Below are 27,297 nucleotides of genomic sequence, written 5' to 3' on the forward strand. Positions count from 1 at the left end.
TGTGGATGGATTGAGTGTGATCATGTATAGTCTGTTCACTGACTGGTTAGCATGCCACAAAATAAGCTTTTCACTGCATATATACATGTGTACACACGTATATATATATCTATACTGCACTTTTTTGTTGTTTATGGTGTTTACAGAGTACTATGTTTACATATCTGTTGTGCCGCTGCAAGCAGGGATTTTTTTTTTAGAGATACACCACGGAAACAGGCCCTTCGGCCCACCGAATCCGCGCCGCCCAGTGATCCCCGCACATTAACACTATCCTACACACACTAGGGACAATTTTTACATTTACCAAGCCAATTAACCTACAAACCTGTACGTCTTTGGAGTGTGGGAGGAAACCGAAGATCTCGGAGAAAACCCACGCAGGTCACGGGGAGAACGTACAAACTCCGTACAGATGGCGCCCGTAGTCAGGATCGAACCTGAGTCTCCGGCGCTGCATTCGCTGTAAGGCAGCAACTCTACTGCTGCGTCACTGTGCCGCCCGTACACAATAATATATATCTATACTGCACTTTTTTGTTGCTTATGGTGTTTACAGAGTATTATGTTTACATATCTGTAGTGCCGCTGCAAGCAGGGATTTCAGGACATGCGGCAATAAAACATTCCTGACTCTTGACTTGACTCTAATGAATTGAATTAAGATTTCCTCACTGATCCTGTGAGATTTGAAACCACAGTCCAGGTCTCTGAGTCAAAAGACATTTGGACAGGTACATGGAGAGGAACGGTTCAGAGGAATGTGGACCAAGTGCTGGCAAATGGGACTAGCTGAGATGGGACATGCTGGTCGGCATGGGCAAGTTGGGCCGAAGGGCCTTTTTCCATGCTGTATGACTCTAGGTAGATTCAGGATCCTGGTGGTTATAGGACAGTAGTTTCGTTTATTATAGTTCAGGAGATCCTTCTTCCCTGTGGCTATCAAACTGGACAAACTGTCCCCCTTCTGTGGGGTAGACCGAGACCAGAGATAATAGAGCAGAGCAAGATAGACCACTCGACCCTAAAAACCGCAGTATGTCATGACGCCATTTTAGTAGGCAGAAACTGGCAGAAACATTTAAAAAGAAAAATGACAAATTTCTGTGAATTGATAGATGAGATATATTCTGCATTGTAATGGTATCACCACACATACTGTTCCCCCAGAACACTGATTACACTGCGAGAGGCATAGCGAACGGCGGGTTTTGCTTACTAAAATGGCGGACGTTACGCTTCTTTGCGTACTACACTTCAGTATAGGTGATTTCAACGGAGTGGTTCATCTTGCTCCTCTAGTATCTTTGACTGAGACTGACCCCCCACCCCCCCCCCCCCCCCACTCTACCCTTTCCCCCCCCCAAATCTATGCACATCCCCGATCCTTTCCATTTGTCACTTTAATTTTATGTTTCATGTAGTTTGTAATTTTGTAATTTTGTGTTTTTATGACTGTCGGCAGATCAATTTCCCTCCTGGGATAAATAAAGTTCTATTGCATCGCATGGTATCGTAGTTTAGATTATTATAGACAATAGACAATAGGTGCAGGAGGAGGCCATTCGGCCCTTCGAGCCAGCACCGCCATTCAATGTGATCATGGCTGATAATTCTCAATCAGTACCCCATTCCTGCCTTCTCCCCATACCCCCTGACTCCGCTATCCTTAAGAGCTCTATCTAGCTCTCTCTTGAATGCATTCAGAGAATTGGCCTCCATTGGCTTCTGAGGCAGAGAATTCCACAGATTCACAACTCTCTGACTGAAAAAGTTTTTCCTCATCTCAGTTCTAAATGGCCTACCCCTTATTCTTAAACTGTGGCCCCTTGTTCTGGACTCCCCCAACATTGGGAACATGTTTCCTGCCTCTAACGTGCCCCTTAATAATCTTATACGTTTCGATAAGATTCGTTGGGATTCGTTATTATCGTCACATGTGGAAATCTCTGCATCAGAGGGCAGTGGAGGCCAATTCACTGGATGAATTTAAAAGTGAGTTAGATAGAGCTCTAGGGGCTAGCGGAATCAATAGACAATCGACAATAGGTGCAGGAAGAGGCCATTCGGCCCTTCGAGCCACCACCACCATTCAATGTGATCATGGCTGATCATTCTCAATCAGTACCCCGTTCCTGCCTTCTCCCCATACCCCCTGACTCCGCTATCCTTAAGAGCTCTATCTAGCTCTCTCTTGAAAGCAAGGGATGTGGGGAGAAGGCAGGCACGGGTTACTGATTGTGGATGATCAGCCATGATCACAATGAATGGCGGTGCTGGCTCAAAGGGCCAAGTGGTCTCCTCCTGCACCTATTTTCTATGTTTCTATGTGTGAAAAGCTTTTTTTGTTGCGTGCTACCCTGTCAGCGAAAAGACTGATTCTACGGCTACGGAAAAGACTGATTCTATGATTCTCTGGCTACCAAATGGCCTTCCCCCATATTGTAAGTCCCAACGAGTCCATGCGCTGAGTGTATACCCAGGCAAGAGATCCAGAGAGAATAACCAGCCAACTTGCCCAAATTCAGATGGAAGTTATTCTAAAAGTTGAGCAGTGTTGCAAATAGACGAAGCCCCTCAACACTTGTGATAAAACAGACTCTTGCTCCAAACAATAAAAAAGAAAACATGCTCCTTCCTCTTGGCTTGCTCATGCATGAATAGCAAAAACCCGACTGAAGACTCTCATTACTCTCATTCATCGCTGTAATTAGCCCTAATCATAGTCATCCTGTTCAAAATGAAAATGGAAAACTGGTAGCTTCACTGCAAAGTATTTGAATGTACGAATCTTGTCAAGCGAGAAATGAAGGGAAGCAAATTCTGAATAGTCCCTTCGAAACCACATCTGCAACTTGTTTCAAAGTGCAAAGGGCTTCATTCAAGGGGCTGGAGCTTTATTTCCACACTCATCAAAGAGCCTCTGCAGATGCTGGTTTATACCAAAGATGGTACACGAAATGCTGGAGTAACTCAAAGGGTCAGGCAGCACCTCTGGAACTGCAGATTATAAGGTCGTCAGTGATAGGGGAGCAGAATTAGGCCATTCAGCCCATCAAGCCTACTCCGCCATTCAATCATGGCTGACCTATCTCTCCCTCCTAACCCCATCCTCCTACCTTCTCCCCATCACCCCTAACACCCACACTAATCAAGAAGTTAGTTCACATGTACCTAGGATATAGTGAAATGCTATATAGTGAAATGCTTTGTTTAGTTCTGTTTAGTTTTGAGATACAGCGTGGAAACAGGCCTTTCGGCCCACCGAGTCCACATAGACCAGCAGTCCCCACGCACGAACACTATCTTACACACACTAGGGACAATTTACAATTTTACCGAAGCCAATTCACCTACAAATCTGCACTTAATTTGGAGTGTGGGGAGAAACCGGAGCAGCCAGAGAAACCTCTGTGGTCACGGGGAGAAGGTACAAACTCCGTTCCGACAACACCCATAGTCGGGATCAAACCCGGGTCTCTGGCGCTGTGAGACAGCAGCTCTACCCGCTGTGCCACCTGTACTATGTCTATATTTGGTCACTTCCACCCACATCAACAATTTCTCAAGTCAATACCAGGCAAGGTGCAAACCCACGATGTTTCAATAGATAATAGACAATAGGTGCAGGAGCAGGCCATTCGGCCCTTTGAGCCAGCACCGCCATTCACTGCGATCATGGCTGATCATTCACTAGTGGGAGAGTCTAGGACCAGAGGGCACAGCCTCAGAATTAAAGGACATTCCTTTACGAAGATGAGGAGGAATTTCTTTAGTCAGAGGGTGGTGAATCTGTGGAATTCATTACCACAGACGGCTGTGGAGGCCAAGTCAGTGGATACCTTTAAGGCAGAGAGAGATAGATTCTGGATTAGTGTGGGTGTCAGGGGATATGGGGAGAAGGGAGGAGAATGGGGGAGAGATAGATCAGCCACAATTGAATGGAGGAGTAGGCTTGATGGGCCGAATGGCCTAATTTTGCTCCTGCCTCTTTTGAACTTGTGTATAAGAAGCAACTTGGCAGAATGCAAACAAACAACAACCAGGCCGCCTCTGTGTTTACACGACAGCACACCGCTCCTCCGTAATGAGTGACAAGGCAATTGATCCCCACTGGGGAAAGGCAGCAACGATAAAAGATCATTGGGAAGAGAGCCCTAAGATTTAAACCACAGCGTGACCAGCTCCGTTCTGAAACGTCGCGGCTATTTTTCTTTCTGAAGCAGCTTCATCTGTGTGATACAGGGGCCACATCCCGACAAATCCTCCCATCAATAACTCACCCAACCCCATCCCCATTACTCGGAAGAAGAGAACCTTTTGGGGGAAATTTATTCATCCCTTTCACAACCGCAGCTTGCTATATGACTGTGCATAATTCATCAAATCATGTTCTCTGATTCCATTTAAATCCCTGTCTTTGTGGAGAATGGGTTCCAGGCTGCACTGTGCTAAATCACCACACAAACATCTGAGCCTTGGAGCGCGCTCTGTGTGGTCACTAGGGTTGCCAACTGTCCCGTATTAGCCGGGACATCCCCCGTATTTTGGGTTAAATTGGTTTGTCCCATGCGGGACCGCTCTTGTCCTATATCAGTAGGGTTGCCAACTTCTTCACTCCCAAATACGGGACAAAGGGTGACGTCACCGCCCCGCGCGCCCCACGTGACCTCACCCAGCCAGCGGCCACGTGCTCCCGCTCCACCAATGGCGGCCGCCGGGTCAGGAGGCGGGTTGCTAGCATGTTGCGTGAAAAATACCAGCGAGCCCCGTGATGAGAAAGTGTCCTCGTGTGCATACCGGGGAATAGCGGTTGCCAACCTCCTCACTCCCAAATACGGGACAAGGTGACGTCACCGCCCCGCGCCCCCACGTGACCTCACCCAGCCGGCGGCCACGTGCTCCCGGCCCGGGCGGCCGCCATTGGTGGAGCGGGAGCACGTGGCCGCTGGCTGGGTGAGGTCACGTGGGGCAGTGACGTCATCCTTTGTCCCGAATTTGGGAGGGAAGAAGTTGGCAACCCTAGTGGTCACACAGATGCAGGGAGAGTGGGGCAACCTTTCTCTTTCACTGTGCAGGAAGGAACTGCAGATGCTGGTTTAAACCGAAGATAGACTCCAAAACGCTGGAGTACTTCAGCGGGACAGGCAGCATCTCTGGAGAGAAGGAATGGGTCGAGACCCTTCTTCAGACTGGAGAAGGGTCTCGACCCAAAATGTCACCCATTCCTTCTCTCCAGAGATGCTGCCTGTCCCGCTGAGTTACTGTAATCCAGTTTTTTGTGTCTATCTACATACTCTTTTATGGCTGGAGTGGTATCAGACTCTGACGAAATAACTGTGGTATTATTAGCTTCAAGGTAAACGCAGAAAGAATGGGTCGACTGGGCTTTTATTCACTGGAATTTAGAAGGACGAGAGGGGATCTGATGGAAACATATAAAATTCTTAAGGGATTGGACAGGCTAGATGCAGGAAAAATGTTCCCCATGTTGGGGGAGTCCAGAACCAGGGGTCACAGTTTAAGAATAAGGCATAGGCCATTTAGGACTGAGATAAGGAGAAACATTTCCACCCAGAAAGTTGTGAATCTGTGGAATTCTCTGCCACCGAAGGCAGAGGCCAATTCACTGGACGTTTTCAAGAGAGAGTTAAATTTAGCTTTTAGGGCTAACGGAATCAAAGGATATGGGAAAGGGGGTACTGATATTGGATGATCAGCCAAGATCATATTGAATGGCAGTGCTGGCTCGAAGGGCCGAACGGCCTACTCCTGCACCTATTTTCTGTTTCTATGTTTTCAACAAAATCATTTCTTTAAAGGTCATGCAGGGGGGGGAATGGCACTTTTCGAAAAACGATGATTCAGAACTTGCAGAAAAAACAACTGTCAGTTGCTGCTTTGAAAATAATTATGGGTTTTAAGGAGCTGAAAGACTCTGAGTAAAACACGGCACAGGAGATTAAATTGATTCAGACTCTCAGTCTGAAGGGCCTCAACCCGAAACGTCATCCATTCCTTCTCTCCGGAGATGCTACCTGACCCGCTGAGATACTCCAGCATTCTGTGTCTTATCTTTGATGAGAACCGGCATCTGCAGTTCCTTCCAACAAATCAAGCCGATTGTTTTTTCAGTTTACGTTAGGTTACTTTAGAGATGCAGTGTGGAAACAGGCCCTTCGGCCCACCGAGTCCACGCCACGCCGACCAGCGATCCCCTGGTCACACTGGTTGTATGTTGTCACACTTTATCATCCACTCTGCACATCTTTCTTTCTTCCACCGAGGACAATCAACCCACAAACCCGCACGTCTTTGGGACCTGGGAGGATCTCGGTCGCAGAGAGAACGTGCAAACTCCACACACAGATAGGACTATACCAGAAAGTGCTGGAGTAACTCAGCAGGTCAGGCAGCATCTCGGGAGAGAAGGAAAGGGTGATGTTTCGGGTCGAGACCCTTCTCTCCCGAGATGCTGCCCGACCTGCTGAGTTACTCCAGCATTTTGGGTCTCTCTTTGGTGTTAACCAGCATCTGGAAGTCCTTCCTACACAGTGCTGCAGTATGTTCTATGTTCTATAAGTAGTCAAGTTAGTGTAATTGTTCAATTTTGGTACATATGATAATTAAACGCTCTTGACTAGATTAGACTAATTGGAATTGTAGTTGTAATTGCAATTGATTTATTAGCCAAGTGTGTAAAAACTTGTACAAAGAATTTGATTTTCCATACAGTCATACCAATAAAAGCAACAAGACACACAACTACGTAAAAGTTAACATAAATATCCACCCCAGCAGATTCCACACATTCCTCACTGCGATGGAATGTGATAATGTATTGACTTTTTCCCCTCCCTTTCTCCCGCGGAGTTAGAGAGATTAGAGAAGTCAATGTTAACTATCTGAAGTTACTTCAGATAGTTCCTCTTTCTCTCTCTCCATCCCCTCCCCCCTTCCCAGTTCTCCCACTAGTCTTCCCGTCTCCCACTACATCCTATCTTTGTCTCGCCCCCCCTCCCCTCAAAATAGATTATGAGGGAAAACTGGCAAGGAACATAAAAACAGACTGCAAAAGCTTTTATAGATATGTCAAGAGAAAAAGATTAGTTAAGACAAATGTAGGTCCCTTGCAGTCAGAAACAGGTGAATTGATCATAGGGAACAAGGAGATGGCAGATCAATTGAACAAATACTTTGATTCTGTCTTCACTAAGGAAGACATAAACCGTCTGCCGGAAATAGCGGGGGACCGGGGGTCTAATGAGATGGAGGAACTGAGGGAAATCCAGGTTAGTCGGGAAGTGGTGTTAGGTAAATTAAATGGATTAAAGGCAGATAAATCCCCAGGGCCAGATAGGCTGCATCCCAGAGTGCTTAAGGAAGTAGCCTCAGAAATAGTGGATGCATTAGTGATAATTTTTCAAAACTCTTTAGATTCTGGAGTAGTTCCTGAGGACTGGAGGGTAGCTAATGTAACCCCACTTTTTAAAAAGGGAGGGAGAGAGAAAACGGGGAATTATAGACCAGTTAGCCTAACATCGGTAGTGGGGAAAATGCTAGAGTCAGTTATTAAAGATGTGATAGCATCACATTTGGAAAGTGGTGAAATCATCGGACAAAGTCAGCATGGATTTACCAAAGGCAAATCATGTCTGACGAATCTTATAGAATTTTTCGAGGATGTAACTAGTAGAGTGGATAAGGGAAAACCAGTCGATGTGTTACATCTGGACTTTCAGAAGGCCTTCGACAAGGTCCCACATAGGAGATTGGTGTACAAACTTAAAGCACACGGTATTGAGGGTTCAGTGTTGAGGTGGATAGAAAATTGGTTGGCGGACAGGAAGCAAAGAGTAGGAATAAACGGGTCCTTTTCGGAATGGCAGGCAGTGACTAGTGGGGTACCGCAAGGCTCAGTGCTGGGATCCCAGTTATTTACTGTATATTAATGATTTGGACGAGGGAATTGAATGCAACATCTCTAAGTTTGCGGATGACACGAAGCTGGGTGGCAGTGTTAGCTGCGAGGAGGATGCTAGGAGGCTGCAGAGTGACTTGGATAGATTAGGCGAGTGGGCAAATGCATGGCAGATGCAATATAATGTGGATAAATGTGAGGTTATCCACTTTGGCGGCAAGAACAGGAAAGCAGAGTATTACCTGAATGGTGACCGATTGGGAGAAGGGGAGATGCAACGTGACCTGAGTGTCATGGTGCACCAGTCATTGAAAGCAAGCATGCAGGTGCAGCAGGCAGTGAAGAAAGCGAATGGTATGTTGGCATTCATAGCAAGAGGATTTGAGTTTAGGAGCAGGGAGGTTCTGCTGCAGTTGTACAGGGCCTTGGTGAGACCGGACCTGGAGTATTGTGTGCAGTTTTGGTCTCCTAACCTGAGGAAAGACGTTCTTGCCATAGAGGGAGTACAGAGAAGGTTCACCAGATTGATCGCTGGGATGGCGGGACTTTCATATGAGGAAAGACTGGATAGACTGGGCTTGTACTCGCTGGAATTTAGAAGAATGAGGGGGGATCTTATAGAAACATATAATATTCTTAAGGGGTTGGAGAGGCTAGATGCGGGAAGATTGTTCCCGATGTTGGGGGAGTCCAGAACCAGGGGTCACAGCTTAAGGATAAGGGGGAAGTCTTTTAGGACCGAGATGAGAAAACATTTCTACACACAGAGAGTGGTGAGTCTGTGGAATTCTCTGCCACAGAAGGTAGTTGAGGCCAGTTCATTGGCTATATTTAAGAGGGAGTTAGATGTGGCCCTTTTTGCTAAAGGGATCAGGGGGTATGGAGAGAAGGCAGGTACGGGATACTGAGTTGGATGATCAGCCATGATCATATTGAATGGTGGTGCAGGCTCGAAGGGCCGAATGGCCTACTCCTGCACCTATTTTCTATGTTTCTATGTTTCTATGACACCAGTCTGAAGAAGGATCTCGACCTGAAATATCACCCATTCCTTGTCTCCCGAGATGCTGCCTGACCCGCTGAGTTACTCCAGCATTTCGTGTCTACCCATGCAGTAGAAAGGTTGCTTCCCTCTCTACCGTTCCCACACAGTGAATCAGCACAGTAGCATCACCGCCCGTACAATTAACACTGTTCAATCACCTTGGCATCATCACTGGCATTTGTGTATTAATTAGGCATGGGAAAAAAGTTGCTAATTGGTTTCATGAAGTCAACATCACAATCCATTGATTAAAACGTTAAAAAAAATCACAGCCCATCTCTGTTTCTTTTAGGTAATAAAAATGAACTGCAGATGCTGGTTTATACCAAAGATACGGTATAATCTTTCCCATGCCAACCAAGTGGAGGCCAATTCACTGGATGTTTTCAAGAGAGAGTTAGATCTAGCTCTGAGGGCGAACAGAATCAAGGGGTATGGGGAGAAAGCAGGAACGGGGTACTGATTTTAGATGATCAGCCATGATCATATTGAATGGCGATGCTGGCTCGAAGGGCCGAATGGCCATGGCTTCACGGTGGCGCAGCGGTAGAGTTGCTGCCTTACAGCGAATGCAGCGCCGGAGACTCAGGTTCGATCCCGACTACGGGCGCCGTCTGAACGGAGTTTGTACGTTCTCCCCGTGACCTGCGTGGGTTTTCTCCGAGATCTTCGGTTTCCTCCCACACTCCAAAGACGTACAGGTTTGTAGGTTAATTGGCTGGGCAAATGTAAAAATTAAATTAAAAATTGTCCCTAGTGGGTGTAGGATAGTGTTAATGTGCGGGGATCGCTGGGAGGCACGGACCCAGTGGGCCGAAGGGCCTGTTTCCGCGCTGTATCTCTAAATCTAAAAATCTAAAATCCTGCACCTATTTCTCTATGTTTCTAATATGCTGCACCTACACTTGTCCCAAAGATTCGGCGGTGATGGCTCGAAGGGCCGAATGGCCTCCTCCTGCACCTATTGTCTATGTTTCTATGTTTCTATTGACACAAAATGCTGAAGTAACTCAGCGGGACAGGCAGCATCTCTGGAGAAGATGAATAGGTGATGATTCGGGTCGGGACCCTCCTTTGTTCCCCCCGGAGATGCTGCCTGACCTGCTGAGTTACGCCAGTCTACCTTCTTTTTTTGGATTTACAACACCACCCTTGGTATAAAGTGGCAGCAATAGTGCTGGAAATGTGGAGCAACTACTGTACAGCTCACTAAAGGACACAAAGTGCTGGAGTAACTCAACGGGCCAGGCAGCATCTCTGGAGGACATGGGCAAGTGTTGCTTCAGGTTGGGACCCTTCTTCAGAGATGCTTCATGTTCTCCAGATATGCTGCCTGTCCTGCTGAGTTACTCCAGCACAATGTGTCCTTCTGTGTATTAACCAGCATCTGCAGTTCTTTGTTTGCACATGTGTAAAAGGTCATTCTGGCGTAGGGTTGCCAACTGTCCCGTATTAGCTGGGACGACCCGTATTCTGGGCTAAATTGGTTTGTCCCGTATGGGACCGCCCTTGTAGGCCGGGACAGTGTAGGCTAACGGAGTGTGTTTGGGGACCGGGGCCGAGTGTGTTCGCCTAACGGAAGTTGCGTAGCATTCAGCCCTGCTCCCTGAACACACTCCGTTAGCCTACACTGTCTCGGCCTACAGCGGCCTGCTCCCCGAACACACTCCGTTAGCCTACACTGTCCCGGCCGGCCCACTCCCCGAACACACTCCATTAGCCTACACTGTCCCGGCCTACAGCGGCCCACTCCCTGAACACACTCCGTTAGCCTACACAGTCCCGGCCGACCCACTCCCCGAACACACTCCGTTAGCCTACACTGTCTCGGCCTACAGCGGCCTGCTCCCCGAACACACTCTGTTAGCCTACACTGTCCCGGCCCTGTTAGACTAACAGAGTGTGTTCGGGGAGTGGGGCCGAGTGGGAACGGAGGTTGCATAGCAACCCGCCTCCCGGCCTGGGCGGCCGCCATTGGTGGAGCGGGAGCACGTGGCCGCTGGCTGGGTGTGGTCACGTGGGGCGCGGGGCGGTGACGTCACCTTGTCCCGTATTTGGGAGTGAGATAGTTGGCACTCGTATTCTGGCACGATGATGTGAATATATTGCAACAACAATTTCCATTTATGAAGTTCTTTGACAACTTTCTTCACACTTACTTGCTGAATGACCCATGCTGTCTTAGAGTCATGAAGCACAGAAACAGGCCCTTCAGCCCAACCTGCACATGCCAATAAATATGCTGCACCAACAACAGACAGATACAAAATGCTGGAGTAACTCAGCGGGACAGGCAGCATCTCTGGAGAGAAGGAACGGGTGGCGTTTCGGGTCGAGACCCTTCTTCAGACCTACACTTCTCCCAGGTGCCCGAGTTTGGCCCATATCCCTCTAAAACCATCCTATCCATGTACCTTAAACTATAATACCTGCATCAACTACCTCCACTGACAGCACATTCTAAAAACCCACCAACCTTTGTGTAAAAAAGTTACCCCTTGCCTTCCCATTAAACCTTTCCTTAAGGAAATGATCCATGAATCCATGAGTCCATGAGTTCAAATCTCACCATGATCACCGAGCAAGTGTCTTTATTAGTTAAATGAAAATAGAATTAAAAACTTAATATTAGTAGTGATATCCTTGAAATTACTGAATTGTTGTAAAACTTTATTGGGTTCACCAGTACTTTCAGGGAATAGACAAAATGTGTAGGAAAGAACTGCAGATGCTGGTTAAACCGAAGATGGACACAAAGTGCTGGAGTAACTCAGCGGGACAGGCAGCACCTCTAGAGACAAGGAATGGGTTCAGTCTGAAGAAGGGTCTCAACTTCTCTCCAGAGATGCTGCCTGTCCCCCTGAGTTACTCCAGCATTTTGTCTTACTCCAGCATCTTTCAGGGAATAAGTCTACTCTTAACAGGTGGTATAAGAAAATAACTGCAGATGCTGGTACAAATCGAAGCTATTTATTCACAAAATGCTGGAGTAACTCAGCAGGTCAGTCTGGATTAGATGCAACTTCTGTCCCACTGCTATCTAACTGCTTCAGAACATAGCACAGGAACAGACCGCTCGGCCCACAATGTCCATGCTGAACACCATGCCAAAATAAACGAATCTCCTCTGCCTGCATGTGATCCATATCCCTCCATCCCCAGCACATCCATGTGCCTGTCTAAAAGCCTCTTAGACGCCACCATCGTATCTGCCTCCACCACCACCCCTGGCAGCACGTTCCAGGCCCCCACCACCCTCTGTGTAAAAAAACCTGCCTCACACATCTCCTTTAAACTTTGCCCCTCTCGCCTTAAACCTCTGCATCGGATAATTCTGGATAGATAGTAAATGTTCGGGGTGATCGCTGGTTAGCGTGGATTGGGTGGGTCAAAGGGCTTGTTTCCTCGCTGTCATTTAGAAGGATGAGAGGACCTGTGGCTGACAAGGGAAGTCAGGGACAGCATAAAAATTAAGGAGAGGAAGTATAACATAGCAAAGAAGAGTGGGAAGACAGAGGATTGGGACTCTTTTAAAGAGCAACAAAAGTTAACTAAAAAGGCAATACGAGGAGAAAAGATGAGGTACGAGGGTAAACTAGCCAATAATATAAAGGAGGATAGCAAAAGTTTTTTTAGGTACGTGAAGAGGAAAAAAATAGTCAAGGCAAATGTGGGTCCCTTGAAGACAGAAGCAGGGGAGTTTATTATGGGGAACAAAGAAATGGCAGACGAGTTAAACCGTTACTTTGGATCTGTCTTCACTGAGGAAGATACACACAATCTCCCAAATGTTCTAGGGGCTGGAGAACCTAGGGTGATGGAGGAACTGAAGGAAATCCACATTAGGCAGGAAATGGTTTTGGGTAGACTGATGGGACTGAAGGCTGATAAATCCCCAGGGCCTGATGGTCTGCATCCCAGAGTACTTAAGGAGGTGGCTCTAGAAATAGTGGAAGCATTGGAGATCATTTTTCAATGTTCTATAGATTCAGGATCAGTTCCTGTGGATTGGAGAATAGCAAATGTTATCCCACTTTTTAAGAAAGGAGGGAGAGAGAAAACGGGTAATTATAGACCAGTTAGTCTGACATCAGTGGTGGGGAAAATGCTGGAGTCAATTATAAAAGACGAAATTGCTGAGCATTTGGATAGCAGTAACGGGATCGTTCCGAGTCAGCATGGATTTACGAAGGGGAAATCATGCTTGACAAATCTACTGGAATTTTTTGAGGATGTAACTAGGAAAATTGACAAGGGAGAGTCAGTGGATGTGGTGTACCTCGACTTTCAGAAAGCCTTCGACAAGGTCCCACATAGGAGATTAGTGGGCAAAATTAGGGCACATGGTATTGGGGGTAGGGTACTGACATGGATAGAAAATTGGTTAACAGACAGAAAGCAAAGAGTGGGGATAAATGGGTCCCTTTCGGAATGGCAGGCAGTGACCAGTGGGGTACCGCAAGGTTCGGTGCTGGGACCCCAGCTATTTACGATATACATTAATGACTTAGACGAAGGGATTAAAAGTACCATTAGCAAATTTGCAGATGATACTAAGTTGGGGGGTAGTGTGAATTGTGAGGAAGATGCAATAAGGCTGCAGGGTGACCTGGACAGGTTGTGTGAGTGGGCGGATACATGGCAGATGCAGTTTAATGTAGATAAGTGTGAGGTTATTCACTTTGGAAGTAAGAATAGAAAGGCAGATTATTATCTGAATGGTGTCAAGTTAGGAGGAGGGGGAGTTCAACGAGATCTGGGTGTCCTAGTGCATCAGTCAATGAAAGGAAGCATGCAGGTTCAGCAGGCAGTGAAGAAAGCCAATGGAATGTTGGCCTTCGTAACAAGAGGAGTTGAGTATAGGAGCAAAGAGGTCCTTCTACAGTTGTACCGGGCCCTGGTGAGACCGCACCTGGAGTACTGTGTGCAGTTTTGGTCTCCAAATTTGAGGAAGGATATTCTTGCTATGGAGGGCGTGCAGCGTAGGTTCACTAGATTAATTCCCGGAATGGCGGGACTGTCGTATGTTGAAAGGCTGGAGCGATTGGGCTTGTATACACTGGAATTTAGAAGGATGAGGGGGGATCTTATTGAAACATATAAGATAATTAGGGGATTGGACACATTAGAGGCAGATAACATGTTCCCAATGTTGGGGGAGTCCAGAACAAGGGGCCACAGTTTGAGAATAAGGGGTAGGCCATTTAGAACGGAGATGAGGAAGAACTTTTTCAGTCAGAGGGTGGTGAAGGTGTGGAATTCTCTGCCTCAGAAGGCAGTGGAGGCCAGTTCGTTGGATGCTTTCAAGAGAGAGCTGGATAGAGCTCTTAAGGATAGCGGAGTGAGGGGGTATGGGGAGAAGGCAGGAACGGGGTACTGATTGATAGTGATCAGCCATGATCGCATTGAATGGCGGTGCTGGCTCGAAGGGCTGAATGGCCTACTCCTGCACCTATTGTCTATTGTCTATTGTCTATTGACCTCTTATCGAAACGTATAAGATCATTAAGGGGTTGGACACGGTAGAGGCAGGGAACATGTTCCCAATGTTGGGGGAGTCCAGAACCAGGGGCCACAGTTTAAGAATAAGGGGTAGGCCATTTAGAACTGAGATGAGGAAAAACGTTTTCAGTCAGAGAGTTGTGAATCTGTGGAATTCTCTGCCTCAGAAGGCAGTGGAGGCCAATTCTCTGAATGCATTCAAGAGAGAGCTAGATAGAGCTCTTATGGATAGCAGAGTCAGGGGGTACGGGGAGAAGGCAGGAACGGGGTACTGATTGAGAATGATCAGCCATGATCACATTGAATGGCGGTGCTGGCTTGAAGGGCCGAATGGCCTCCTCCTGCACCTATTGTCTATTGTCTATTGTATCTCTACACCAAACAAACGTGCATGTGATCTTGTGTGAATTCTTGCTGCGTTCTGAAAGCAAGAATGAAAATGACACATGTTCCCCAGTATTAACCTGTCGGCATGTGTACAGAAATTCAAAGGGTGGTGATGAAGTTTTTATCAAGCTACTGGAAGATCAAACCGTTCCACCGTGCCCAAAAAGCATTAGAAACTAAATGAAATTCCTAATGAACAGGTCATCTCTTTTATATTCCCAGAAGAGTACATAAAAATGCATTACTGTTAGCAAATTACCATCCAGAATCTATTTTTTTCACCTCCATTCTTTCTACTGGGCATGAATCAATATACATGCAAATACTGCACATATTGCATTACGTTTCAGTGTTGCACAAAAATTCATTGTGTGTGGAACCAGGCCTCGACTGAACTTTCTCCATATAACTTCCACCATGCATGGCAAACAGACACCATTTAGACTTACTTAATGAACTTTATAAAGCTGGATGACAATTGTTATGCCAAATGGACTGTTGAATTTTTATTTGGAAACTGGGGACTCATTTATGGTGAAGTCGTGCTTGATGGTGAGGTTTTTATTTCAGGTGAATCTAAATATTCGTGATCCCAGAGCCATTAATGTTTACTGTGAATATATCTTTATAGGTTTAATGTGAGGGGGGGTGGTAAGATTTTTATAGGGACCGTTTACAATCATGGAAACAAAGCAAAATTGGTGCAGGAGTAGGCCATTCGGCCCTTCGAGTCAGCACCATGGCAGATCATCTAAAATCAGTACCCCGTTCCTGCTTTTTCTCCCCATATCCCTTGAATCCTTTTGGTCCCAAGAGCTAAATCTGACCCTCTCTTAAAATAATCCAGTTAATTGGCCTCCACTGCCTTCTGTGAATTAATAGGAACATTTAATAGGGTACTGATTTTGGATGATCAGCCATGATCATATTGGCTGGCTTGAAGGGCCGAATGGCCTCCTCCTGCACCTATTTTCGATGTTTCTATTTTTCGAACCCTGAGGGGCAACTTTTTCACACAGGGTGGTGGGGTTTATGGAACGGGCAGCCAGAGGAGGTATTGTGGGAAGGAACTGCAGATGCTGGTTTGCCCCAAAGATAGACAGAAAATGCTGGAGTAACTCAGCGGGACAGACAGTACCTCTGGATCCTTCGTTCCAGAGACGCTCCCTGTCCCGCTGAGTTACTCCAGCATTTTGTGCCAGAGGAGGTACTCGAGGCAGGTACTCGAGGCAGGTACCATGACAACATTTAAAAGACACTTGGACAGGTGCAAGGATAGGGAAGGTTGAGAGAAATGTTGGGCAAATGGGACTGGTTTTGATGGGGCATCTTGGGTGAGTGGGCTGAAGGGCCTGTTTACATGCTGTACCACTCTAGGTGGATATAGCCTATGTGGAGAGGATGCTTCCACCAGTGGGAGAGTCTATGACCAGAGCTCAAAGCCTCAGAATTTAAGGACGTTCCTTTCCGAAGGAGATGAGGAGGAATTTATGAGGGGGGACCTGCCCCCTCCCCTGACATCAGTCTGAAGAAGGGTCTCGACCCGAAACGCCACCCATTCCTTCTCTCCAGAGATGCTGCCTGACCTGTTGAGTTACTCCAACATTTTGTGTCTACCTTCGATTTAAACCAGCATCTTTCCCACACTCACCCTCTCCTTGTACTTTTGTAAGCGTTTAGAAAATCATGTTTCAATGTTTAGTTGAATATAAGTGTGTCAGAATACCACAAATCTATCCACAATGTTATGCCAGACATATCACTCATAATGGGCTCAGAAACCATTTCTTTTTGGCACCATAATAGCCCACAATTTCTTTAAAAATTGGATTTATATATTGTTAAAGCCCCAGAGTGTACATTTGGAAGATTTGTTGTCAAATTGCCGTAGTTCTTGTTTCATTAAATTCAATTAAAACATTGCCTCACAAGGGCGGCACGGTGGCGCAGCGGGTAGAGCTGCTGCCTCACAGCGCCACGTGACAACAGGCTCGTGCTCACACTCGCACTCACACTCGCACACTCGCGCATGCTCACACTCGCGCATGCTCACACTCGCGCATGCTCACACACACGCATGCTCACACACGCGCTCACTCTCGCGCTCACACATGCTCACACACGCGCTCACACGCGCTCGCGCTCACACTCGCGCTCACACTCGCGCTCACTCTCGCGCTCACTCTCACGCTCACATACGCGCTCACACACGTGCTCACACTCGTGCATGCTCACACATGCGCTCACTCGCACTCACACTCGCGTTCACTCTCGCGCTCACACACGCGCTCACACACGCGCTCACACTCGCGCTCACACTCGCGCTCACACACGCGCGCACACTCGCGCTCACACTGATGCTCACACTCGTGCATGCTCACACATGCGCTCACACTCACGCTCACTCTCGCGCTCACACTCGCACACGCTCACTCTCGCGCTCACTCTGGCACTCACACTCGCGCTCACACTCTCTCACCCAAACACAATCCCTTCTACCCCCATAACATTGGGATTTTGACTGATCCACATATTTCTTAGAGACAAGATTTGCAATTGTCAGGGTCATATTAAAAAGATTGTCAGCAAGAAAACGAATATTAATTTGCAGGTTCAAACATCTTCTTGCCTGAAACTCTTCAACTATGTATAAACCAATTCAACCTGGTGCTTGCTTGCTGTGAGATGCCCAAAGGACAAACTGATATTTTGCATGCCCAAAAAAATACATTTATAAGCATTAATTTTAAATTTAGTGACTTGGGTAGTTCATTCGGCCGAACCTCACTTTCTTACTTAAAATCACGGTGCATTTGTTTCGGTAAATGAAAATTTGTGATTTTAATAAAAGCTTTAAGTTTTTATTTCAGTCTCTGAATGCTGCAATGAATAAAAAATCATACAGGGTTTTAATCAGATCCCAATTAAACGATCTCTCATTTTCACTGCTCACCTTCCTCGCCCCTGACTCTCAGTCTGAAGAAGGGTCTCGACCTGAAACGTCACCCATTCCCTCTCTCCAGAGATGCCGCCTGTCCCGCTGAGTTACTCCAGCACTTTGTGTCTATCCCGGCTCTAGATACAGGATCCTGTTTTGCAGTCCAGAACAAACAGTCGTAGAGTCTTACAGCACGGGAACAGGCCCTTCTGCCCAACTTGCCCATGGTGACCAAGATGCCCCATCTACGCTGGTCCCACCTGCCCGCATCTACCTCTAACTCTTTCCTATCCATGTACCTCTCTAAATACCTACTAATGTTGTTATAGTGCCTGCCTCTATTAACTGCTACAATTGGGGCAGTGGTAGAGTTGTTGCCTTGCAGACCCAGAGACCCAGGTTCAATCCTGACTCCAGCTTCTTGAGCCTGTCTTCTGACTACGGGTGCTGTCTGTACGGAATTTGCACGTTCTGTCTGTGACCCCGCGGGTTTTCTCCGGGTGCTCCGGTTTCCTCCCACATTCCAAAGACGTGCGGGTTTGTGGGTTAATTGGCTTCTGTAAATTGCCCCGTGTGTGTGTAGGATAGAACTAGTGCCCGGGGTGACTGTTGGCCGGCGCGGACTCGGTGGGCCGAAGGGCCTCTTTCCACGCTGTATCTCTGAACTAAACTGAACGATACTAAATTTATTCCCAATCTCTACCCGCAGACGATACTTCAAGTGCCAGGCAATGCTTTGGGGGTTTCCGAAGATTTGAAAAGGCCAAAGAAATACAACCCTTGCTATTTATGTTGGAGATCATCTCTCAAGCCCACTGCAGGGAGTGCAATCATCAATGGAAGTTGATATGGGATCTAGAGCGGCCTCCTTCAGGGAACCATTTGCAATAGTTTCAATAGAAAGGCTGCAGGTTGTGAGCTGGCTGCTGAATATCTGCCAACTGGGAGAACCGACATGTGTCGCGGTGGTTCACTGGGCGAGCAGAAGATAAGACTGTTCGATGAACCTTTGTAACTTTGTCGGCCACAAAAACATTTTGACTCTTGTGTACTGCCGAGGTGAGGTCTGCTGCATGATCTTAGTTTCGTTTATTTTAGTTTAGAGATACAGCGCGGAAACAGGCCCTTCGGCCCACCGAGTCCGCACCGATCAGCGATCCCCGCACACTTACACTATCCTCCACACACTAGGGACAATTTACATTTACACCAAGCCACTTAGCCTACAAACCTGCACGTCTTTGGAGTGTGGGAGGAAACTGAAGACTTGTATACACTGGATTTTAGAAGGATGAGAGGAGATCTTATCGAAACGTATAAGATTATTAAGGGGTTGGACACGTTAGAGGCAGGAAACATGTTCCCAATGTTGGGGGAGTCCAGAACAAGGGGCCACAGTTTAAGAATAAGGGGTAGGCCATTTAGAACTGAGATGAGGAAAAACCTTTTCAGTCAGAGAGTTGTGAATCTGTGGAATTCTCTGCCTCAGAAGGCAGTGGAAGCCAATTCTCTGAGTGCATTCAAGAGAGAGCTAGATAGAGCTCTTAAGGAGAGCGGAGTCAGGGGGTATGGGGAGAAGGCAGGAACAGGGTACTGATTGAGAATGATCAGCCATGATCACATTGAATGGCGGTGCTGGCTCGAAGGGCCGAATGGCCTCCTCCTGCACCTATTGTTTATTGTCTATCCTCCCCGTGACCTGCGTGGGTATTCTCCGGGTGCTCCGGTTTCCTCCCACAATCCAAAGACGTGCAGGTTGGTCAGTTAATTGGCTTGGTGTGAATGTAAAATCGACCCTAGTGTGTGTGTGTAGGGTAGTGTTAGTGTGCCGGGATCGCCGGTCGGCGCGGACTCGGTGGGCCGAAGGGCCTGTTTCCACGCTGTATCTCTAAACTAAACCAAACTAAAAGGTGCGTCCAATTGTACGACTCATTGGAAATTGGTTTATCAAGTTGAAAACCACCCCTTCCACTACGAACACTAAATGTTCCAATAGACAATAGACAATAGGTGCAGGAGGAGGCCATTCGGCCCTTCGACCCAGCACCGCCATTCAATGTGATCATGGCTGATCAATCTCAATCAGTACCCCGTTCCTGCTTCTCCCCATACCCCCTGACTCCGCTATCCTTAAGAGCTCTATCTAGCTCTCCCTTGAATGCATCGAGAGAATTGGCCTCCACTGCCGTCTGATGCAGAGAATTCCACAGATTCACAACTCTCTGACTGAAAAAGTTTTTCCTCATCTCAGTTCTAAATGGCCTACCCCTTATTCTTAAACTGTGGCCCCTTGTTCTGGACTCCCCCCAACATTGGGAACATGTTTCCTGCCTCTAACGTGTCCAACCCCTTAATAATCTTATACGTTTCGATAAGATCTCCTCTCATCCTTCTAAATTCCAGTGTATACAAGCCTAGTCGCTCCAGTCTTTCAACATATGACAGTCCCGCCATTCTGGGAATTAATCTAGTAAACCTACGCTGCACGCCCCCAATCATTTTTTAAGTTAAAAACATACAATCATTGAATGGTAAACAAGATATCCTGATATTACTTGAGAGCTGTTTAAATTTTAATGTCCCATTTCCTAATCATCTGAGAAATTTCTCTTTTCATCTCCAAATTACCTGACGCACACTTGAAAGTCGATGTCAAACACAGCACCATCCAGAAATAATTGAATATTTTACTGGCTCTTCATTTTCCATGTTACAGAAAAAGAGCAGCGTTTTGGTTTGAGTGACGTTGAAGAACGAGATTTAAGTGACAATTGGCAAAGACAGGATTTTTATCACTGATTTTCACTTGCGATAGAACCCGTGCTTCGAAGAAAGAAGAATAAATTCTCCAAGAGTAAATGCACAAAAAGCCGCTGAGCTAAAACAGTCCACGATGTAACAACCTGGCAGCTAAACCAGCTGGTAGACACACAATGCTGGAGTAACTCAGCGGGTCAAGCAGCATCTCGGGAGAGAAGGAATGGGTGACGTTTCGGTTTGGAGGGATACTAGACCAAGTGGAACCGTTGGGCCCAAACCTCTCCTGCATTGGTGCGGCACCCTCCCATCCCCCCTCTCTCTCTCCCCCCTCCCCTCTCTCCCCCTCCCCCTCAACCCCCCTTTTCCTCCCTCCTCCACCCTCCTTCCCAACCCCCCCTCCCTCCACCCCCTCCCTCCCTAGGAGATAGATTTGAACTTTTAAATGTGAATAACTTTAAAAATATAACACCGATTTCAATGAAACGTCACCCATTCCTTCTCTCCCGAGATGCTGCCTGACCCGCTGAGTTACTCCAGCATTTTTGTGTCTACCTTCGATTTGAACCAGCATCTGCAGTTTGTTTCCTACAAGCTCTCAGTTCTAAACGTGACAGTGTAGTGATATAATTGGCATTCAGAAGCCAGTAAAGATCAAAATTGATATCGCCAGGATTGGAGGTGCAGTGGAAGATATCGGCATATGTGGCCTGCAGCTTCTCCACCAACAACCATCAAGCTCTTGAACACAGCGGCACGGTGGCACAGCGATAGAATTGCTGCCTCACAGCGCCAGAGACACGGGTTCGATCCTGACAACGGGTGCTGTCTGTACGGAGTTTGTACGTTCTCCCCGTGACCTGCGTGGGTTTTCTCCGGGTGCTCCGGTTTCCTACCACATTCCAAAGTCGTACAGGTTTGTCGGTTAATTGGCTTCGGGTAAAATTGTAAATTGGGGAGAGTGGGGGGGGAGGGGAGGGGGGAGGAGGAGGGTTTTGCACCAATGCAGGAGAGGTTTGGGCCCCACTTGGTCTAGTATCCCTCTAAACCAGTCAATAGACAATAGGTGCAGGAGTAGGCCATTCGGCCCTTCGAGCCAGCACCACCATTCAATGTGATCATGGCTGATCATTCTCCATCAGTACCCCATTCCTGCCTTCTCCCCATACCCCCTGACTCCGCTATCCTTAAGAGCTCTATCTAGCTCTCTCTTGAATGCATTCAGAGAATTGGCCTCCACTACCTTCTGAGGCAGTGAATTCCACAGATTTACAACTCACTGACTGAAAAAGTTTTTCCTCATCTCCGTTCTAAATGGCCTACCCCTTATTCTTAAACTGTGGCCCCTTGTTCTGGACTCCCCCAACATTGGGAACATGTTTCCTGCCTCTAACGTGTCCAACCCCTTAATAATCTTATACGTTTCGGTAAGATCCCCTCTCATCCTTCTAAATTCCAGTGTATACAAGCCTAGTCGCTCCAGTCTTTCAACATACGACAGTCCCGCCATTCCGGGAATTAACCTAGTAAACCTACGCTGCACGCCCTCAATAGCAAGAATGTCCTATCGATGAACCTGTCCAAATGTTTCTTAAACGTTGCAATTGGCCATGCTTTGACTATCTCCTTCAACAGCTTAGACACAAAATGCTGGAGTAACTCAGCAGGAAAGGCAGCATCTCTGGAGAGTAGGAGTGGATTAGCAGCTAGTTCCATACACCCACCACCCTTGTGTGAAAACGTTACCCCTCAGGTTCCTATTAAATCTTTCCCCCCTCACCTTAAACCTGCTGGTTCTCAATTCCCGTACTCTGGGCAAGAGACTCTGTGCATCTACCCGATCTGTTCCTATCATGATTTTGTACACCTCTATAAGATCACCCCTCATCCTCCTGCGCTCCAAGGAGTAGAGTCCCAGCCTGCTCAACCTCTCCCTGTAGCTCAGGCCCTCGAGTCCTGGCAACATCCTCGTAAATCTTCTCTGCGCACTTTCCATTCCATACATTTTTTTAAAATGTACTCTGACCACTTTCAGATTTATGGCTGTGGCTTTGTGAGCATTCCTTAAAAGCTTTCTCGGTAATGAAATTGCTAATTTCCTAATCAGTTTAAAACTGTTCCAAGCCTGCCCCTTGTCGTGGGACTCAGATATAAATTGTTGAGGCTAAATAGACCGAATCGAATTAATAAAGGGGATTTTTGTTATACCATTTTTCTGTAAAAGCTGAATAACAGCATTAGAGACTGGAGCTAATCAATTCATTTCTAAACCAATTAACCTTTCACAAGGGAGAAGATGGAGGAGACACAAAGAGTTGAGTCAGGAGGTCAGGCTGGGACGGAGCTGTGTCTGAAACAGGCTTCCATTTAACTACGATGCCTGTCCTGCAAGGAGCTACAATATCTGTCTCAGCTTCATTAACATTCCATGCTTGACTGCAGCAGAGCACGTATACTGTATGACCCAGCTCTTTAGCTAATGAAAGGTTGCCTTCAAAGATATGGCTGAGCGCACACGATGGAGTTGTGACAGTCAACCTAGTCTGAGCGGCAGCCCCTCGCAGCCCCTCGCAGAGAGAGAGAGAGAGAGAGAGAGAGAGAGAGAGAGAGAGAGAGAGAGAGAGAGAGAGAGAGAGAGAGAGAGAGAGAGAGAGAGAGAGAGAGAGAGAGAGAGAGAGAGAGAGAGAGAGAGAGAGAGAGAGAGAGAGAGAGAGAGAGAGAGAGAGAGAGAGAGAGAGAGAGAGAGAGAGCGAGAGAGAGAGAGAGAGAGAGAGAGAAGAGAGAGAGAGAGAGCAGTAGCTGGGAGTAAAGTTGTTTCAATAGACAGCACAGTGGCACAGCGGGTAGAGCTGCTGCCTCCGGTTTGCTCCCACATCCCAAAGACGGGCGGGTTTGCAGGTTAATTGTCCCTCTGTGAATTGCCCCTCGTGCGCAGGGAGTGGATGAGAAAGTGGGATAAGGTGGAACGTGACAGAACATGTGTGAAGGGGTCTCCGGCGCTGCATTCGCTGCGAGGCAGCAACTCTACCGCTGCGCCACCGTGCCGCCCACAAAACACATCTGGTAATGAGCGCAGAGAGAGGACAGGGCCCCTGATGGATGCGTTTATGTCAATTGCTCAAACCCTCAATCAAAATAATTAGTGAGCAGAAGCATTTGCTGATTGCCCTGGAATTCTACACAAAGTGCTGGAGTAACTCAGCAGGTCAGGCAGCATCTCAGGAGAGAAGGAATGGGCGACATTTCGGGTCAAGACCCTTCTTCAGACTGAGATGCTGCCTGACCTGCTGAGTTACTCCAGCATTTTGTGAAATAAATACCTTCGATTTGTACCAGCATCTGCAGTTATTTTCTTACTCTTGCAATACCGCACAGACTAATAATCCACCAACCTTCCAGGCTATTCGGTTTCCTTTCGCATCGTGTTCCATGGCAACGGGAAAATCGCCCCTTTCATAAAACTTTCTGAATGCGGTGGGTTTGATGGGTCTCTGTTTAAATGCACCAGTCGCTGGAGGTCCAAGAACCTGTCGGGAGATGGAGGGAAAGAGTTCTTTTAGTTCACTTTCATTCAGTTCATTTTCACCTGTACCGAGCTACAGTGAAAACCTGGAGAAAACCCACGCAGGTCACGGGGAGAACGTGCAAGCTCCGCACAGACAGCGCCCGTAGTCAGGATCGAACCCGGGACTCTGGCGCTGTGAGGCACCAACTCTACCGCTGCACCAGAGTTTAAGTTAGTTTAGTATAGTCTCGTCTAGTTTAGTCCACTTTAGTTTCATGTGTCCGTAGGTCACACAACGGGGAATATGCCCCGATCTTTATCAACGGGGACAGTGTGGAGAGAGTGTCCAGCTTCAAGTTTCTGGGCACTCACATTTCGGAGGACCTAACATGGTCCAATAACACTGCTGCGCTGGTCAAGAAGGCACAGCAACGACTGTTCTACCTAATAACACTTAAAAAGTCTGGTCTACCCCAACAGCTGCTGACGACCTTCTACCGCTGCACCATAGAGAACATCCTAACACATGGCATCCCTGTGTGGTACCTCAGCTGCACGGAGGCAGAGAGGAGAGCTCTTCAGCGGGTAGTCCATAGAGCTCAGAGGACCATCGGAACACAGCTACCAGCCTTGGAGGGCATCTACAACACACGATGCCTCAGAAAAGCCACCAGCATCCACAAAGACTCTTCACACCCCTGCAACAGTCTGTTCGAACTTCCTCCATCGGGCAGACGATACAAGGCCTTCTACGCCCGCACCTCCAGACTCAGGAACAGCTTCATCCCCAGGGCCATAGCTGCTATGAACCGGTCCTGCTGAGCCGGATGGCCACAACGCATAGATCAACTTGCACTTTACCCTGTCTAAAACTGTTACAATTGTTTCGTTTCGTTGGGTTGCTGTTGTCGAAATTACTTAAATTATTGCATCGTATGGGAGGCGCATTCCCAATCTCATTGTACCCCTGGGTACAATGACAATAAAGATATATTGTATTGTATTGTATTGTATTGTATTGTATTGTATTGTAAAGTCCGATTGAATATAGTCCGTTTCTCCTGCCCCATAACCCCTGACAACCGTACGAATCAATAATCTGCCAATCTCCGCTTTAAAAATACCCACTGACTTGGCCTCCACCACCATCTGTGGCCATGAATTCCAAAGATTCCCCGCCCTCTGGCTGAAGAAATTCCTCCCCATCTCCTTCCTAAAGACACGTCCTTTCATTCTGAGGCTGTGCCCTCTAGTCCTAGACTCTCCCACTAGTGGAAACTTCTTCTCCACATCCACTCTGTCCAAGTCTTTCACTCTTCGGTTCGACTGTTGTGGGAACTGAACCTTTGATCAGCGTAATGCATGGTCTTTGGGTTGCTGCGTTTACAGATGCAATGTGCAATCTTGCATTCGTTGCATGCAGTCATATCCATCGGCAGTAGGGAAATAAAACTGCAGATGCCGGTTTAAATGGAAGGTGGACCGCAAAACGCTGGGGTAACTCAGCAGGTCAGGCAGCATCTCGGGAGAGAAGGAATGGGTGACGTTTCGGGTCGAGACCCTTGCCTGACCCGCCGAGTTTCTCCAGCATTTTGTGTGCCCACCTTCAACATCCGCTGCAGCATCCACTTTAAATGACAAAAATGCAAATGAAATGACATCTATGGTTGTAGAAACATAGAAACATAGAAAATAGGTGCAGGAGTAGGCCATTCGGGCCTTCGAGCCTGTACGCACCGCCATTCAATATGATCATGGCTGATCATCCAACTCAGTATCCCGTACCTGCCTTCTCTCCATACCCCCTGATCCCTTTAGCCACAAGGGCCACATCTAACTCCCTCTTAAATATAGCCAATGAACTGGCCTCAACTACCTTCTGTGGCAGAGAATTCCACAGATTCACCACTCTCTGTGTGAAAAAAAACTTTCTCTTCTTGGTCCTAAAAGACTTCCCCCTTATCCTTAAACTGCGACACCTTGTTCTGGACTTCCCCAACATCGGGAACAATCTTCCTGCATCTAGCCTGTCCAACCCCTTAAGAATTTTGTAAGTTTCTATAAGATCCCCCCTCAATCTTCTAAATTCCAGCGAGTACAAAGATACCAGGTCCCAGGAGGGAAGTTGACAGCAGCTCCACTGTGTGGTTTGTTGATAGCGGAGCCGAGCTGGAAGCACGACTGGAGACCAGGTGAAGATTAACGTTAAAGCTGTCAAGTTAAAGTGCAGCATGGTGGCGCAGCAGTGGTGGAGCTGCTGCCAGTGGAGCTACTGCCAGTGGAGGTGGAGCAACTGCCAGTGGTGGTGGAGCTGCTGCCAGTGGAGCTACTGCCAGTGGAGGTGGAGCTACTGCCAGTGGTGGTGGAACTACTGCCAGTGGTGGTGGAGCTGCTGCCAGTGGAGCTACTGCCAGTGGAGGTGGAGCTACTGCCAGTGGTGGTGGAGCTGCTGCCAGTGGTGGTGGAGCTACTGCCAGTGGTGGTGAAGCTACTGCCAGTGGTGGTGGAGCTACTGCCAGTGGTGGTGAAGCTACTGCCAGTGGAGCTACTGCCAGTGGAGGTGGAGCTACTGCCAGTGGTGGTGGAGCTACTGCCAGTGGTGGTGAAGCTACTGCCAGTGGAGCTACTGCCAGTGGAGGTGGAGCTACTGCCAGTGGTGGTGGAGCTGCTGCCAGTGGAGGTGGAGCTACTGCCAGTGGTGGTGGAGCTGCTGCCAGTGGTGGTGGAGCTACTGCCAGTGGTGGTGGAGCTACTGCCAGTGGAGCTACTGCCAGTGGAGGTGGAGCTACTGCCAGTGGTGGTGGAGCTACTGCCAGTGGTGGTGAAGCTACTGCCAGTGGAGCTACTGCCAGTGGAGGTGGAGCTACTGCCAGTGGTGGTGGAGCTGCTGCCAGTGGAGGTGGAGCTACTGCCAGTGGTGGTGGAGCTGCTGCCAGTGGTGGTGGAGCTACTGCCAGTGGTGGTGGAGCTACTGCCAGTGGAGGTGGAGCTACTGCCAGTGGTGGTGAAGCTACTGCCAGTGGAGCTACTGCCAGTGGAGGTGGAGCTACTGCCAGTGGTGGTGGAGCTGCTGCCAGTGGAGCTACTGCCAGTGGAGGTGGAGCTACTGCCAGTGGTGGTGGAGCTGCTGCCAGTGGAGGTGGAGCTACTGCCAGTGGAGGTGAAGCCACTGCCAGTGGTGGTGGAGCTGCTGCCAGTGGAGTTGGAGCTACTGCCAGTGGAGGTGAAGCCACTGCCAGTGG

General features: G+C 47.9%; 1 protein-coding gene across 1 annotated transcript in view; it reads right to left on the reverse strand.

The window, feature by feature from the left end:
* pacrg (PARK2 co-regulated) overlaps positions 1-27,297 on the reverse strand; it is a 185,104-nt gene that overhangs the window by 114,664 nt on the left and 43,143 nt on the right. Inside the window, exon 2 of the mRNA XM_078423011.1 lies at positions 23,943-24,077. Coding sequence (XP_078279137.1) covers positions 23,943-24,077 — 135 coding nt within the window. The remainder of the gene's footprint in view (positions 1-23,942; positions 24,078-27,297) is intronic.

Source organism: Rhinoraja longicauda, chromosome 27, assembly GCF_053455715.1.
Source record: "Rhinoraja longicauda isolate Sanriku21f chromosome 27, sRhiLon1.1, whole genome shotgun sequence".
Classification (NCBI taxonomy): domain Eukaryota; kingdom Metazoa; phylum Chordata; class Chondrichthyes; order Rajiformes; family Arhynchobatidae; genus Rhinoraja; species Rhinoraja longicauda.